At 35.7% G+C, this 18,981-nt stretch overlaps 1 protein-coding gene across 1 annotated transcript in view; it reads left to right on the top strand.

The window, feature by feature from the left end:
* Positions 1–16,992, top strand: part of LOC141427155 (uncharacterized) — a 44,491-nt gene extending 27,499 nt beyond the window's left edge. Inside the window, exon 5 of the mRNA XM_074086389.1 lies at positions 16,971–16,992. Within this exon, the coding sequence (XP_073942490.1) occupies positions 16,971–16,992 (22 nt within the window). The remainder of the gene's footprint in view (positions 1–16,970) is intronic.
* Positions 16,993–18,981: the final 1,989 nt, after the last annotated feature.

The raw sequence follows: 18,981 nt of genomic DNA, 5'->3' as shown, positions 1-18,981 counted from the left end.
TCTAATCGATCTGCCGTATTCTTTCTCAGGCACGTCGTGATATGCCTGGCCAACTTTTAGGCATATCAATAGGCAAATCGTTGAACGGTGAGTTTTGAACGATAATACGGACGTCTCTTAGCCATAGTCAAAATACCACGCACAGGACTTATCACGCTAACACACACGAGTAATATTTACCTCGACGTTTCGGCAACATTACAGTGGCCGCGGTCGTCGAGGTAAATATTACTCGTGAGTGTTAGTGTGGTAAGTCCTGTGCGTGGTATTTTGACTGAGTGAAAATCACGAAAGTTTAAGACAGTCCCTTAGCCAATTCATGAAATGACACCATTTCACGATATGCCTAGGAATTTCGTGATCTGGCGATTTTTACGATCTTCCGCCGACATATACACAGATAGTAGTTCCTATATATACTGTAGTCTTTGTAGTATTTCTACGAGTACGAGAGTTTCAACCGCTACCAGTTTCCCGTAGCAATATCGAAGAATTGAGAGACCGTAAGCAAGAAATTATAATAAATTGTAATTTTACCGTATGTACACCATATAGTTTTATAATATTATTCCATTCTACCTGACTCATTTCTTCAGTATAACTACCCAGATAGCGCCAATAATCATAATCGTCACACGACGTCAGTCAGCCAGATCTATTTATCTTGATAAGATCAAGCCAATCTAATGTAACAGTTGCATTATACATACAATCTACCGTGGTAATCCGCATCGTCCACTCACGGAGACCGAAACTACAAAAATAGAACGGAAAATACATCTTTATCTCATAGCGCGGACCGAAAACGGGCGGCATAGACGCAAACATGACAATACCCAATTTCAAATAACAAGACATGTATGGCCCTTTCACCAAACAAGGCTTATTTAGGACCTCTGTACGCAATACGGTCCACCGGAATTTTCATGCTTATTGGAATTTTCCTTAGATATTGAGCGATAGATAATAAAGCGGGCGGCGACGAAGGAATTCCTTTTAATGATCCGAATGTCTATCGTATATTATGGACAATTTGTGGAATACACCAGACGATCGAGATTAGTTTCTGACTGAATGAAACGTGTATGGCGCGATATTCCACGGACTGAAACCAATTTCGCTGCTCAGGCTTTGGTCGCAGAGTAGCAAAGTACGAATGTGATTCTAATAACGTTAGGGTTGGATTTGCTGACAACACACAGATAGCGTTAAAATGTTGCAAGTTTGTAACATTTTCGTAACTTCTGTCTTTTTATCAATATTATGAATTACTTACATCTTCTGTTACAGCTGTACGGTAGTTTAGTGACAACGTATACTTCTTTTGTGTTTAAAAGGGTTTGGTTCGGGTTTTTGCAAATAATGATCCATTACTTTTAACAAATTTAATGTAAAAGATACTTTCGGCACACAATTAATTTACAGTCAACTGAATAAGCGCATTTCTTAATTAATTAAATCATTCGTAACTTTAAATACGCGATAACTTTGTATGTTAAATACTAAAGCGGCTAGGGATGTTCTTTCCTGTACCCTTCATATGCCTTGCAGTCTAGGTAGATGAACTAAAACCATTAACACATACACAAAGGAACACTTAATTAAATTAATTACTTATTAGAGATATTTCACTCAGTCGCCCCACCGCGCCCTACCCTAACGCCGCTACTGCAATGCCAACGTGACGGCAGGGCTACTACGAAACTCGAAACTCGAAGTTCGCGTCGTGCGGTCCCTCTGACACTTATACTATTTAATACGAGAGCGAGAGGGACGGTACAATACGAACTTTGAGTTTCGATTTTCGTAGTAGCCCTGCTGAAATACGCTGAATACACTTCGGAAGTGCTCATTAACGTTCACAAAACACTCTCGTTCCGTCTTTCGAGGACTTCAATTTTAATTAACATCGATATTCAGAAGGGACTTCTACGTATGCCATTCTCGAGTTAAATTATACCTCACTTGGTGGGCGGATCCCTAGGAACGCGGATCCAATTTTTAGTATCGCTTGTTGCCATGGTAACGTCTCCTGAGAGTTACTTATTAAAAATATGATTTTATGGGGTACAAATCCACTAAAAGTTGGGAGTTGTGACAGTTTTAAGGCAATGAGGGCTATCGTTTTTTGTCTCACTAGATGGCGCACTGTTGCGTGAGGTTTTTAAGTATGGCTTTCAAAGTCTGTTATTACGGGCGTGAAAACAAAGTTTAGATTAAAATTATATTTAATACACCTTAAAACCGTAGCATAAAAATATCGAGCATGCCACAGTGTTGCAAAGTCCCCGTTTTGTTCGGAAAAAAGGGAGACAGACATTCATTGCCCCGGAACGCATATTTGCCATAATTAATTTCAGATATTGCAAAATATTCACAAAATAATTCTAATTATAAATAAACCCGTGTAGCTCCAAAACTATGAGATTTGACATTTCGGAGACCTCACGCTACACTAGCGCCTCTAGCGGCGAATTCATTCGCGATAGCCCTCATTGTCATGAGACATGTGTCCTAAGCATGCTAATTATACTCAGTGGCACAAAATGCGGCCCACTCTACATACAAAATTACTTACCTATTTCTGCATACATTTGAGAACCAGATTTTTTGCCGCTCAGTATATTTAATTCGAAATTTATGTGCGTAATTGACAAGACTTCATATTTCTAAGACTATAATTTGATTCGTTCTCTGTATTCTGTTTGGAAAGAGAAAAACGCTGATATTTTTAAAATTTCGCTACAACTATTAATTAATTTATTACATTTTTTTAAGATGTGCTTATTCTAAAAGGGCATAACTCCAAAACTACGACACAATATTATAGATCCATTACTTTTGTCTAGTCTCTTAAAAAAAAGATCACGTAAATCTGACGTAGACGTTGCATAGAGACAATATCAAAATTATGACAGCTCCTTTTTCTGGTGATAAAGGCAAAGGAAACATCTATTCTGTTGTAGTGTTGGCAAATTCAGACATATTTTTTAAATTTTTTGTATTTTTTTTAATATGGAGAAAACAATTATATGCAATATTTTCCCATGTTCAGGAGGCAAAACTCTTTCGATTCCTGTAGTAATTAACAGATGTTAAAAAAATGAAATCTTGTCAATTTAATTACATTTGAAATCTACCAAGTTTTACGGTGAAGAAAACCTTAAGCAATTCAAGCCCTACTTTCATAGGAAATTAAATTCCTTACCCTCATCGACTTGATTTCTAGTGTTTTTCTTATTATTGAATCAATGTACTTACCAAGAAACCGTTCGAATTAAGCAAAATAAATATTATTTTTTTCGTATATTAAAACCATTAGGTTTTTGTAGTAGTAACCCTTTTTATTTAAATAGGTAACTAAGAAAAACACACTTGAGAATTTCGCAAGTACTCGTAGGTAACGTGCCAACTCACGTTCATATGCAAATATCCTAGCGTCGCCCCGTTTTTAAAAGGGTTGCGGGCTGTAATTTGCGAATGAAAGGCTTTTGGCGTTCATCTAATTACACCTTTTACCTAGAATTGTATTTCATTATAATTATGAGTTGTTGTTTAATGGTGCCCTGGGGCGTGCAATGAGGGTAGGCAGCGCTAGGGCTGCATGCCCTGCTGTGGTGGGCTGGCGTGCTGCCGCAGGCGCAAAGTAGCAGCTGCCTACCTTGGAATTGACCCACTATCCGCCAAATTAAGGGTTCATGTTGTTCATTGTGGGTTAGAGCCCAGAGCACCTCTGAGATTTTCGGAATTCACGTGCGATGTTACATTAGAAATTTACCACGAGCTTTACGGTCAAGGAAAACATCGGGAGGCGGTGCACACACTGGCGAAGAAATTTAACAGTGAGTGTGAAGTTCCCGATCCGCACTGGGCCCGCGTGGGAATTACGGCCGAAGCACTCTCATACTGAGAGCCCTCCAGTGTGTAGTTATACACTCGCAAGGTTTTGTAGGTTCAAAAAACCTCCAGTTTTATTCGTTAAAAAGAATTCCTAAACACTTTATGTCAGAAATAAAAGTTTTAACAATAGATCGTCTTGACCAGCGCGACAGGTGATTACTGTCAGGATTTTTTTGTCACGAAATTGATAATCAAACTAAACGGAGCAGGAAAATGCGAGGAAATAAGAATGTTTTTCTATTTCTTTAGGTTTTTTCATGCGAACGATGCCAAATGGGTCAAGAAACAATGAATGTTATCTTTCCTACCGAGGGCAAATACTTAGTTAACTTTTATTATTAATAAACATATTTTTATCGTCATAATACTAAATGTAAACGTATAAAACTATTTTCGGTTATTATCAGTTTATAATTATACATAATATTATAATAAGTGCAGGTACGAGAATGGTGTACCGGAGCGGTCTTCAGTTCTATTTGCGATGGCATCGAGTGAGGACGAGGACGCACTGCTCTTCTAGGCCTTGCGTTCATTTTGAGGAAAAAAGATACAAGAACAGTGAAAAGGAAGCGAAAAAAGTGGTGTAAGCATTGGTTATTAAAAAGAAAAACGCAGGTACGCACACACGCACAGGTTCACCGTTCGGTGCGACCGGAGCAAAATCGATTTTCGAATTTGCTCCGGTCGCCTGCGCAGGTCAAAAAAACTGCACAGGTCTGTCGGCATACACGCTCCGGTCGACCTGCACAGGTAGACCTCTCCGGTAAACCGTAACGTGTATGGCCACCATTACGAGTTTGCGGTTTGCAGTGTCGATCGTTTGTTTACGCTAAAATTTTAATATTTTCCATAGGCACGACAGGGCTACTTCTAATTGAAAATTCAAATAACTATATATTTTTTACGATACTGCTATCTGTCCTATATATGAACATTTAACAGCTAAATACCAAGGAAACTTCCCAATTCATCGAGCCCAAAGCGACATCAACTTAAATATTAAAACGTTTTCTCTAAAAGCACTCCTCCAAGATTAACTGTAAGTAAACTGCCTTCCTTTATCTTGCAGCAGCATGGAATAGGTTTCTATAATTAATTTGTGCACTGGATCTAGAGCCACGGGCGCTTCATTTATCACTGTCAACGATCAAAGAAACGCTACTAAGGTCACGTTATGCATGTTGCGTGTTGCATTGCGTCCATTAAAGCCCCGTAAATTGTAATCATACCTACCCGCTTTAATGGACGCTTTTTAACTCCAGACGCAAAAGGAGAGGTGTTATAAGTTTTACGTCAATGTCTGTGTCAGTCTGTGGCTTCGTAGCCCTCAAACGGATGGACTGATTTCGATGCAGTTTACTTACATGAAAGCGAATTTCTTTGCGGTAGTTAATAGCTATATTTCATCAAAATCGGTTTAGCCGTTTTTGAGATATCAAACTTTGAAAATGCCGGGAGTTTTTCAACTTTTCTAAATTGGTAAAGGTAGAATTAGGTTTTTAAACTCTAGTCCAGGCACAGTGGTTATGATTTTGCAATTTTACATGGATCCTGTGGGTACATCAATGTAAAAAATAGCATGTTTATTAATTTAGACGACCAGCTATCTCTACTAAAGACATTTTAGCTTAAACCATCGTTTTAGCGTGAAGGAATAACAAACACCTTCACTCTCTCTCCGGTAAGCCGTAAAAGCCCATTTGAACATCTGAGGCTAATCTAGAGGGTAATGTTCGACAAATAAAACTCGCACTCAAACAGATTTATTTATTTATTTATTATATTATATAAAAATGTCACATTTATAGGATTAGTCTTAAAATGACAACTTAAGTGACCATAGTAAAAGTATATCGCTCTGCTTATTCCAAAGCGCGTCCTACAGCGTGGTTTATTAACAGAAAAAGCAGCGAACTCTCTCTCTGTATATCAGTAACGTCTAGTCTAGAAGTTAGAAGTCTTTTTCAGCCACATACGTTTGAATATTTATGAATCAGTGGACTCATGTATATAAATAAATACCACGGGACAATTCACACCAATTGACCTAGTCCCAAAGTAAGCTTAGCAAAGCTTGCGTTATGGGTACTAAGCAACGGATAAATATAATTATATAGATAGATACATACTTAAATACATATTAAACACCCAAGACCCGAGAACAAACATTTGTATTTTTTATACAAATATCTGCCCCGACACGGGAATCGAACCCCGGGACCTCAAGCTTCGTAGTCAGGTTCACTAACCACTATTTTTTTCTCATCATTCTGAAAACGTTATCTACTCCACAATCTTATTGATTCTATCTTTAATACTTACTGAACGCTTTCTGGATGACGGATATACATCTCATAACGCACGAGGAACTTTTCAGAGAGTGGAGTGAATATGTTTGAATCAGATAACAAAATGTGCCAAGGAATTGAGGCACTTACAGCCGCTATACGTCTTGAAAGGGTGTAATTTGACAAGAAACTATGAGATAAAGAAGCTTCGCCACTAATTAGAACTCAGCGCGGACGAAGTCGCGGGTAAAAGCTAGTAGTATGTTAATTATGCCTTTTTTGTTTCTTTATTTGCTAACTACTTATTAATGGTTGAATCAATCAGTTTTAATTTATTTTTTAAGTGTATCTATTATAGGTACTTTGATCTTCGAAATACATAGGTAGATGATCAAATTTAAATCCAATGGTATTTTCACAATAAATTAGTGAAGAAAAAAATACAAACAGTGGAACATAGAACCTCCTCCTTTTTTGAAGTTGGTTAATAAAAATTGCTTACGCATGTCAGACTCTCTACAAGGTCATCCACAGAGCTACAAACGGAGCACACATATTATCCGTTGCTAAACTAAACGAAATCGATTCGTGGTGGTGTTTGTGAAAGTTTTGCCGGTGTGACATATTATTGTTTTTAACCGACTTCAAAAAAGGAGGAGGTTAACCTCCCAGGTCAACCATAAAAAAAATCAAAATTGCTTCATAAATGACGGAGTTCTAAGGTAACAAACAAAAAAAAATACAATCGAATTGATAGATTAAATTGTTTGTTACCTTAGAACTCCGTCATTTATGAAGCAATTTTTATTTTTTTTTGCGTTCGTCTAGGAATGCTTTCGGTCCCATAAGCACCAAATCAGGATCTGATAATTGAATCTTAAGAAAATCGAGGGAACTCTTCAAATGTTGTAGGGACACCTATAGTAATTTTGATATATTTAGTAGTAGCTCGTGCATTTGCTCTTGAAAATCATCATTTGATGAAGTGGAACTGATGATGAAGACGACAGTTGACCATTGGAGTTACTATACTCAATAACAAGTATTTCACGGGTTGAATTTCAATTGCTTTAACATAGTTGCTTAGCAATTTATGCTCTTCGTAATGCAAATGGTGAAATGGAACGGGTGGTGAAGCACCAGGACTCCTCAATAATGAACGTCTCTGCATCGGAAAAAGATAACTTATGTAAAAAGTGATGAGCAGTTGACATTAAACTATTGTATCTTAGATTATTTACCTACACTGAAAAGCGTGAAAAAAAATATAACAAAAAATTTAACTGACTGTGATTGAAGACCAATATATAGTGCGTAGGTGAGGTAGGCGACTATACGAGTATAGGGCCACTCCTGCTGTCTCGTGCTGAGGCACCGACTTTAGACTGGTAGAAAATTATTGTCATGGCTTTTTGTAGTCGGTTAAATTTTTTGTTATAATGTTACTTTGTCATTCAGACACAGCTGTGGTGTACAACTCGTAGATAACAACTAATTTAAAATATTCTAATGAACTGAAACAATTACTTTGCTCACCCGCGACCCTCAACCAAGCCTACCTGAATGTCACGAATAAATATTTTTCTTTCTTTCTTTCTTACGTTACCCTTAACCTTAGGGCACAGAATATAATATAGTACTAACCTACAGAATGGCCACGCTCCGCCCCAAACTGAAACTTACAAATTATATTGCGTAGAGCTTAAGATGTTCAGGAAAAATAGAGGAAAAAATCTCCGGCTTTTCCTACTAGTTTTTCACTATGTACTACAAAGCTTAGGCCATCCGTGTCCAATTATAATTATTTCCTTTGTCCTTCCCAAAGGAAGGATGTAGGTTAGGTACGAAGTAATACATGAAATAACTACCTACCGAATAATTCGTTTAAGTTTGTAGTCGTATATCTATTTTAATTGAAAATAATAATGCTTAAATACACAGATAGACACATTTTAAGTAGGTTTAAATAAATAGGTAAGATTAACGATTACATTTATTTGCACATATCTAAGCCATACCTACATAATATAAGTTTATAACCTTTAAATGTCATTGGTAGTACTTATAGTACTAGGGTTTTGCGATAGTCAGCTCCGTGTGTCTTACGCGCACATTGACGCGTGTACAGACGTCGTCGTGCTTGTGTAGATTCAAGAACGCGTATTTTGTACGTCGTGGCCGCCGTTTGCTTAGGGTCGCGGGTGAGCAAAATAATTGTTTCGGTCCATTGGTATGGACCTAAATCACTAACGCCTAAATCAATCAATTATTTTAAAACCGATACCGATCGGACGTGGACAGCGCCTAAATCCTTCATAATATTTAGCGAGCGGCCGGCGCACCCGCCAATTTCATTATCGGCTTGAGTTACATTAACACTACATGTGCTCACTAGACATAAACGTTAATTGAATATGACAAATACTTAACTGGATGGAAACCTAGATACGTTCCTACTTACTATTAGTCTACTTGTTAGAGACAAAATGCTGCACTTCGTGAAGAAAGCAAGCCGCTTTGCACAGTGATAGTACAGACTAAATTGAGTGATTTGACTCGCGGCGGAAGTTTCACCCCTTAGGAACAGAGATGGCGCCACTTCTTTAAAAAATATTTCAAAAAATTCTACAAGCTAAAGTAATCGAACTCAATGTTTAATATCGCAAAATGAAGCCTATTACATACTTTACTTATAAAAAAATACAAAAAAATATTTACAAAAAACTTTTGTCAAAAAACGCCATCTTAAGTTTTTTTTCTTACCTGATTTGTAGTTTTTACTTGATTGCTTAAAAAAACTGTATGCAACATGAATGGTTTAATGCATGTACTTATTACTGAGTACATAACGAGTATTTTAAAAAAATCCGACACCGATACCTATCATATTTAACGAAATATGACAGTTTAAATGTGAGCACAAATTTCTTTGAAAAATATTTCAAAAAATTCTACAAGCTAAAGTAATAGACCGATTTCAATGTTTAATATCTCAAATTAAAGCTCATAACATTCATAATTTACAAAAAAATATAAAAAAATATTTACGGAAACTTTTGGCAAAAAACACCATCTCAAGTTTTTTTTCTTACCTGATTGGTAGTTTTTATTTGATTGCTTAAAAAAACTGTATGCAACATGAATGGTTTAATGCATATACATATTACTGAGTACATAATAAGTATTTAAAAAAAAATTGACACCGATACCTATCATATTTCACGAAATATGAAAGTTTAAATGTGAGCACAAATTTCTTTAAAAAATTCAATAAATTCTACAAGCTAAACTAATAAACCGATTTAAATGTTTAATATCCCAAATTAAAGCTCATAAAATTCATTATGTAGAAAAAAATATAAAAAAAAATATTTACTGAAAACTTTTGGCAAAAAACGCCATCTTAAGTTTTTATTTCTTACCTGATTGGTAGTTTTTACTTGATTGCTTAAAAACATTGTATGTTGTATGCAACATGAATGGTTTAATGCATACTTATATATATTCTGAGTAAATAACAAGTATTATAAAAAAAACCGACACCGATACCCTTCATACTTCACGAAATATTTAAGTTTAATTGTGCACGCTTTTCTTACAAATAAATTTCAATTTAAGTGAAACTAGTACTCTGATTATAATGTTTAATGTTAAATGAAAAGAAGAACGAAATTACCTAATTTATTAAAAAAAAAGTTTTTTCCTGGTGTTACGAAAAAATATAATTACTTTAAAATTAGTAATTATTAAGACAATAAATAAAAACTATACCGTTTCCGGCATAGTTGGTTCTTAGATGTAATATATATTGCTTAGTAGTTGGCGAATTTATTTAAAAATTAGCTTTTTATGTGATAGGTAGGGCTACAGCTTATAGATATGTCACATTTGAAATAAAAGACTATGAACATCAATGTTCATCAAATATTTAAATTAAAACCTATAAGTCCTCTTCGGGTTCATCGGCAGATGTAGAACTGAAAAGGAAAAGTCGTTTTGAAGCACTTGTGCTATTCCAATACTACAAAATCACAGATCTTTTAGACACGGACTGTGTTGCTGTAATTACTGTTGAATTATTTTTGTGCCTAGTTGATTACCATTAAATCTAAAATTTTGTGCCTACCTGTGGAAATCAGTGGTCAGCATACAAAATAACCCTGCATTGAATATTATATTAACTTACTTTTGATTTGTACAGCCACCTTTGCAGGATTTACATGGGCAGTGCATGGTAAGCTGACCCGACGACACCCACAACGCATGGATCGCAGCCAGATTTGCAGCCACAATGGTCCAAGAGGCTTAATTGCGACCAAATCGCTATAACTGCCGACAATTCTGGAGTCCTTCTCTTTTGCCTTAGTCCATCCCCAAGAAGATGGACATGGTATGGACATGCTCTCTATAAACATACACTGCGTGCAGCTTACCAAGCGGGCCAAATATGGAGAAACGCTCTGAAACCAGAAGTTTCCGTACCATGTCCATCTTCTTGGGGATGGACTAAGGCAAAAAGAGTTGGAAAAGGAAAGTAAGCCTCTTGGACCATTAAGTATTGTGGCTGCAAATCTGGCTGCGATACCATGCGTTGTGGGTGTCGTCGGGTCAGCTTACCATGCACTGCCCAGTGTAAATCCTGCAAAGGTGGCTGTACAAATCAAAAGTAAGTTAATATAATATTCAATGCAGGGTTATTTTGTATGCTGACCACTGATTTCCACAGGTAGGCACAAAATTTTAGATTTAATGGTAATCAACTAGGCACAAAAATAATTCAACAGTAATTACAGCAACACAGTCCGTGTCTAAAAGATCTGTGATTTTGTAGTATTGGAATAGCACAAGTGCTTCAAAACGACTTTTCCTTTTCAGTTCTACATCTGCCGATGAACCCGAAGAGGACTTATAGGTTTTAATTTAAATATTTGATGAACATTGATGTTCATAGTCTTTTATTTCAAATGTGACATATCTATAAGCTGTAGCCCTACCTATCACATAAAAAGCTAATTTTTAAATAAATTCGCCAACTACTAAGCAATATATATTACATCTAAGAACCAACTATGCCGGAAACGGTATAGTTTTTATTTATTGTCTTAATAATTACTAATTTTAAAGTAATTATATTTTTTCGTAACACCAGGAAAAAACTTTTTTTTTTAATAAATTAGGTAATTTCGTTCTTCTTTTCATTTAACATTAAACATTATAATCAGAGTACTAGTTTCACTTGAAGATTTCGTTGAAATTTATTTGTAAGAAAAGCGTGCACAATTAAACTTAAATATTTCGTGAAGTATGAAGGGTATCGGTGTCGGTTTTTTTATAATACTTGTTATTTACTCAGAAATATATATAAGTATGCATTAAACCATTCATGTTGCATACAACATACAATGTTTTAAGCAATCAAGTAAAAACTACCAATCAGGTAAGAAATAAAAACTTAAGATGGCGTTTTTTGCCAAAAGTTTTCAGTAAATATTTTTTTTATATTTTTTTCTACATAATGAATTTTATGAGCTTTAATTTGGGATATTAAACATTTAAATCGGTTTATTAGTTTAGCTTGTAGAATTTATTGAATTTTTTTAAAGAAATTTGTGCTCACATTTAAACTTTCATATTTCGTGAAATATGATAGGTATCGGTGTCAATTTTTTTTTTAAATACTTATTATGTACTCAGTAATATGTATATGCATTAAACCATTCATGTTGCATATAGTTTTTTTAAGCAATTAAATAAAAACTACCAATCAGGTAAGAAAAAAAATCTTGAGATGGTGTTTTTTTTACAAAAGTTTTCAGTAAATATTTTTTTTATATTTTTTGTAAATAATGAATGTTATGAGCTTTAATTTGAGATATTAAACATTGAAATCGGTCTATTACTTTAGCTTGTAGAATTTTTTGAAATATTTTTCAAAGAAATTTGTGCTCACATTTAAACTGTCATATTTCGTTAAATATGATAGGTATCGGTGTCGGATTTTTTTTAAAATACTCGTTATGTACTCAGTAATATGTACATGCATTAAACCATTCATGTTGCATACAGTTTTTTTAAGCAATCAAGTAAAAACTACAAATCAGGTAAGAAAAAAAACTTAAGATGGCGTTTTTTTGACAAAAGTTTTTTGTAAATATTTTTTTTGTATTTTTTTATAAGTAACGTATATAATAGGCTCTCATTTGAGATATTAAACATTGAAATCGGTTTATGACTTTAGCTTGTAGAATTTTTTGAAATATTTTTTAAAGAAGTGGCGCCATCTTTGTTCCTAAGGGGTGAAACTTCCGCTGCTGCGAGTCAAATCACTCAGTTTAGTCTGTACTATCACTGTGCAAAGCGGCTTGCTTTCTTCACGAAGTGCAGCATCCGGCCAAAATGGCCTTAACAAGTATGACTATATTACCTACCGTGGCATGGCGTCGTAACAACTCGATCCCCAACGGGTTGCCTAAACTTCTTTTTCTCTCTCTGTTAATTTTGTTTCGGTTGTTAATTAAATTTTCCGTTTTAGCCTCCACACTGTATAAGTAAGAACACATGCACACATCACACAAACCCAACTATCACCAACACCACACTACGCTGACATGTTTCGAACTCAACCAGAGCTCATCTTCAGAGCAACTTAACTGTACAACATGCTACTAGATGTTAGACACTTTATTAGAAATTGTTGTTTTAATTGATTAATATGGACCTGCGCAAAGTAACGCTTTTTTCAATAAATTATTTATCTATTTACGATTTAATTAAAAACTGACTTCGATAATGATACAATAGATCTCCGATGGGGGTTGGAGGCCTTTTATATTAACGAAGCCCTGAGCTGCAGCCAAAAAAGCCTTTATTCGAAACCTTTTCCGCGCCAACAGGCATTTGTTCTTCGTTCTATATGGCCAGCCCATTGCCACTTCAACTAGCTTATTCGCGTGGCTACATCTGCAACCCTCGTTCTTCTACGTACTCTTATCTCCTCATTTCTGATACGATCCCATCGAAAAAACCCTGAGCATAGCTTACAAAGTATGAAGCTAATAAAAACAAAATGAAATTTGAGTTTTGAATTTCAAAAGCAATTTGAGAGATAAACGTTTCCTAGCAAGAATTCGGATTAAACTTTCGTACAATAGCCAGAGAATCTGAGCTTAGGCGGCTTAAATTAACAATGGGAAAAGATACTACTATAGTGTGAAAATCAAATGACTACCTAATTTTTTGTTTAGATGTTTCCAGTGAGGATTTAACAAAGATTTCAGTGTTTAAAACATCTTAAGCCTCTTTGTGTTCAGACTTTATTTCATTGCTTGGTATTAAAGACTATTATAGCGAATAAAATTATATATTTTGTTTTATTTATTTCAGACCCAAGAGGCATTCCATCATAGTCCTCAATGTAGGCAACACATTTGCAAAAATTGTGAAAAATTCGAACACACGACTACTCCCGAATGCTAGCATTGTCCATAAATACGGTATTGGACTATTTTGTATATGTTTTATAAATTAAAACTACACAATGCCTGTTATCGAAAAGAGAAACAAAAATTAAGCTATCTTTACAAATAACAAAGTTATAAAGGTTTGAAATTCAAGATTAGACAAAGAAAGACATACTGGCATGTGACGTCACACGCCAGTAGCGCCATACTTGCTGCATAGATAAAAGCGTTTGAGAAAGAGACAGGTATATAGATTTTTCAAAAAATCACTTTAAATCCATTTTCAACCGATTTAAGTTTTCTTTTCGCTAAACACTGTCTGTAAATCTATATTTTCATAATAATATTAAGATATGGCAAATTCAGGAGTTGTCAATACCGTATTGCCCATTATATTAATGACAGACATATTTGTAATAAAATAAATAAATAGATTTTGAAGTATACCTCTACACTGAGATGTTGTACCCCCCACGTTCGAATTATATAAAAAGTGTAATGTCCGTCAACAAAAATGGAATAAAATACTAACTTTGGTATTAACCACTATAAATATATATTATTATAAGGAAAGATTGCATAAGTGTGCAAACCAAAATTGTTTGTTACTTTTCTCGTCAATGGAAATAGTTAGGTATAAGTAATAAAATACTGAGGCCGTATTGCCTAATGCATGCGTTTTCAACCTTTTAGCACAGAATAACTAATAGTGCTTTTGGTTTTAACAGCGTACTTTTCGTTCATAAAAATTTCACGGCACACCAGTAAAAATAGCAAAGTGCGAGTCAGAATCAGAATCAGAGAGTGCGCGTAGAGGGTTCTATAACAGTATACGCATAATATGTATAACATTAATAATCGCACTCATCTTATTAATCGCACACAACACGCGTCAGTTGTTTTCTTACTATTTTCGCATTAAAATATCTATTCATGATTTCAATGCAGCTACTTCGCGAAAATCACGGCACACCGGTTGAAAACGTTAGGCCAGACGGCCTAACGTTTCTGGCGTTCGCGATCGCAATCAAATGACTGTTTTTTGTATGCGAAATCTGTCATTTCATTGCGATCGTGACCGTCAGAAAGGCAATACGGCCTCTGTGAGTGTAGTGAGTGTAGTCGTTTAGAAATATAGGTATACACGTTAACTTGACTTGTCGATTCTGCTCCTAATAAAGAGATATCTTATTGAATCAGGCGCTACTTTGCGGAGGTGTCCATATCAATGAACTAAAAGAATGTCTTTGCTCATTCGCGACCTTAATCTCTCTATTGTATCTTCACTATACAAGCTATGAAGATACTTAATTAAAGAGAGAGTAAGGACGCGGGTGAGCAAAGTAATTATTTTAGTTCAAAGAGATAACCACATAGAAGCTAACAAAAATCTTGACAAGTGTAGTTCCTTTACAAACCATATTTGTAATTAAAACGTTAACACTCTATTAATCAATTAACGAAGCTATTGTCTGGTCTGTAAGGTAAACATTGCGTAATAATGATCGCAGGGGGCCTACTATGAAATTCGAAAATCGAAGTTCGTATCGCACCGTCCCTCTCACTCGTATAAGCGTCAACGGAGACGCGAAGTTACAATTTTGCACTTCGTAGTATAGAGCCGGCTGAAGGCGCTGTAATTAACAAACCGTTTGGGCTGTTTGGCGGCACGCCAAAACACTCGGTATTATGTTGTTTTTAGGGTTATGTTCCTTAGAAGTAAACATTAACCATCCACATTCCGTCATCTTCCTTTAACCACCGTATAAAGAAAAAATAATGCTTATAAAGATCACTTCGAACTACGTCTATCTGTCTAGCAACCTTATGTCAGTCATTTAGTTTCACCTGTCCCGTTGCCTGTCTGTCTGTCTGTAATCAAATTTTGCAAGTTAAATTTTACCAACTTCCAGTTGTCAGATTGACTTGAAATTTGGAACACTTATGCAAATCGCGAGACAATTTAATAATCTAGTAGTGACATCCTGGTAGTCCAGCCAGGATCGTCTCCGCAGGACGAAACTCTTCAACGGTTAATTGCATCGACTTAAAATAATGACATTTACAATTGCCACGTTGGTGAAGTAGGGGCGAGACAGAACAAGTAGAAGAAAAATCCAAAGAATCATAGAACTTCAAAAGATTTATTCACTTTTACGGAACCGTCCATGCGCGAGTCCGAATCGGACATGGTGGGGTTTTTTGGGGCGTATTACACTGAAATATGTAGAAACGTGCACGATGGGGATTGCGTATGTTTACTTAATGTCTCTTAATGCCTGTCACAGGTCATTTTACCTTTTTCTAATTACCTACATACCTACGCACGCGTTCAATAGATGCACATACATAATAAATAAACAAATTAAGTGACAATGTTTACCTCTTTAGTATATTATTAGCTTTTAAGCATAAGTTCCTATTATACTCGGATCCATAATACTTACTAAATAAATACATAAAATCCAGTCGCATGTTATATAATGTACCTTTAGAACTATCGTACGAAGTTCTCATTCAAAACGAATACAGGTTTTTGTGACATGTGACACTTACGAAGAAGTTGACAAGCTTGTCTTTTGTCTATCTCTTTTTTGGTCGAGCTATACCAACTTATTACAATACAGAGTACTTTCAAGTATTAAGGTGCGACCAAACCGCTGCTTAAAAAACGGTGACGGCACGGAATCGCAGTGACGCACCGTATGCGCACCGTTTTTATCGCATGCTCTCCACACCGCTACTTAAAATACGGAATCGCAGTGACGTGCCGTAATCAGGACTTTACTGAACAAAAGTCTTGTCGTTTACGGCCCGTCACTGCGATTCCGCACCGTTTGCGTATTTTAAGCAGCGGTGTGGTAAGCATGCAAAAAAAAACGTTGCGCATACGGTGCGTCACTGCGATTCCGTGCTGTCACCGTTTTTTAAGCAGCGGATTGGTCGCACCTTTATACGAATATTATTCGTCTTCTCGTTCCTGAATCATTCACGTTGTCATTCATCCTGCACCCATCCGTCATTTCATTCAGATATCCAATCTTTCAAATCGAAAATCGAATACGCATTCTGTAACATTCATCTCCGATCAGCCAGTACTAAGCTCAAGAGAATTTTCTTTTAACAGAAAATGGTTTGGCATAATATCCACTAGGCACTTGGCATTTGGAGAAATTTTGTTGAATAAACTACGTGTACATGTAAATACTTAAGGAAGAACGGTTTTCACAGGATTACGAGATTTTAGATTTTTATTTACTGATTTCTTCGGATTACCTTTTCGGTTACTGGAAAACCTTGTGATAATTCGAATTTCCAGACGCATCTGTCTTATGGACTAGCATCAAGTTCTCTAAGAAACATTCTGTACTTTTCTCTACCACACTCTATAAAATGTGTTTGTACAAAAACAGTTGGTACAGAGTAGATACTCTGTACCTATATGTATAGGTAGAGTCATTCATGATGACGCGTGCCGTGGTTCTTATTACAATGTCATTAATGTTTAATTTTGACAAAATCACGCGTCTTCGTGGATGGCACTAATTAGTATATGTAAGTACTTAGTTTGCACTATGGCCTCACAAACAGAGGATCGTGAGTAGGTACAAAATTTAAACTCGCACGCACCAGTGTTTCGGAATTCATTAGCAAAATATTTTGAAATTTACGATGACTTTTACGTGTGCATGTTAACGTGTGGTGTAAGTGAAGTTCCCAATCCACACTATAAAATCCAAACAAACAAGATTAATTATAATTGAATCCTCTTTGTCCGCAGGGTCCTGCTATGATGCCAGTCGAATGGAGCCCAACAGCATTCGGCCCCACTGGAAGCACCAACAACACAAATCCAGGAAAATGGTAATTTTTTTAACCTACTTCTACGTTTATATTTTAATCTGTACGTATTTCTTGTGTGCTTGCCGATAGCATAACAGTCAAGACATAAATGCTAAAAGAAAATATATAATTAGAAAGTTAAGAATTAGAAGATTAATGTATTGTATTATGAGCTATTAAATATGTTCTTCTTCGTCTATCTTCTTCTTCTCGTTACATCAAACAATAAGTTACATCATCCTTTTCAGGTCCAACATGGCGTCAGAAGAGCAAGGCGTATCGCACCCAGCCACCGACTACGCGAACTTTAGCGGTCTGTTCGTCACCTTCTACGACGAAATCAACAATCGGTACCTCAATAGCAGCGACGAAGACATTTACGAGGTTTGTGATGGCCCCACGTTGGGCGCCAATGTAACCGCTAGCGATCGGAGAAATAAGAAGTCGTGGTTGTAAAAGAAAAATAACACAATAGAAAAATATAATACAAATTATTTCAGTCAGCACTGCTCTTTAGCACATATAAAAAAAACTCTGGCCTGAGACTTCTTATAATGATAATACTACTTCTTATAGCAATCACCCAATAAGTAATGAAAACACACAACATTTAAGTCGCATTTAGTTAGACCCCAACCTCTAAGTGGAAGTCATTCGTGAAATGTGAAAGAAAGAGATGGAATATATAAATAAGTAATAGGTAAAGGTCAAACTTCTTCGTGCGGCGTTCAACCTCCAGTTTTGTACATACTTAAGCTCCTTGGTCGTGACTCGTGACCAACTCGATTTTTTTTTATAGTCGGCTGTGGCAAGTGGCCAGGTTGAAAAGGTACCGTTGGAGGATGGATATAAGTTAATTCAATTTATTATTATTCAATATTTTTTTTGTAGTATTTTACTTTCCTCACAGTCGAAATGTAATGTAAAGTGTGTCTAACTCGAGTGAAATTACCCATTTCCCCTCGAACTATTGGTGCTCTCACTTCTTTCAACCGCCAGAAATATCTCGGGTGAAATGGGTCACTTTCCACCCTTGGTTATCAATCTACTAATCCTGAATAGTTAACAGTTTTAGAAAAAAATAGTTCGTCCATACGACACAGTTGGGAAATTCATCGTTAAGGAAAAAAATCGGCAAAAGCCAGGATCCCGTCTCAGAGCCCTAGATCATCACTGGCAACACACACTGCCCGCCCACACTAGTAAGAGCGTTTATATCTGCTGAGTTGGCAACGTTGCATTTTTTGTTAGTTTTTCTCGATTATTCCATAAAAATTTAATGAAAATTAAAAATGTGGTCTGTTATAACTGTTCTTAATATACATATAAGTTAATGTGTCTACTGCAATAATTATTCGTGATAGATTTTTATTTTCTTTAAAAACCGTTAATAAACATTTGTTCGTTTTTAAAGAATATAATACCTAGTCTATCACGAATAATTATTGCAGTAGACACATTAAATTCAGAACAGTTCTAACAGACCA

The sequence above is a fragment of the Choristoneura fumiferana genome, chromosome 4 (genome assembly GCF_025370935.1).
Source record: "Choristoneura fumiferana chromosome 4, NRCan_CFum_1, whole genome shotgun sequence".
Classification (NCBI taxonomy): Eukaryota; Metazoa; Arthropoda; class Insecta; order Lepidoptera; family Tortricidae; genus Choristoneura; species Choristoneura fumiferana.
The sequence above is the reverse complement of the archived record's forward strand: the minus strand, read 5'-3'. Positions and strand labels throughout refer to the sequence as shown.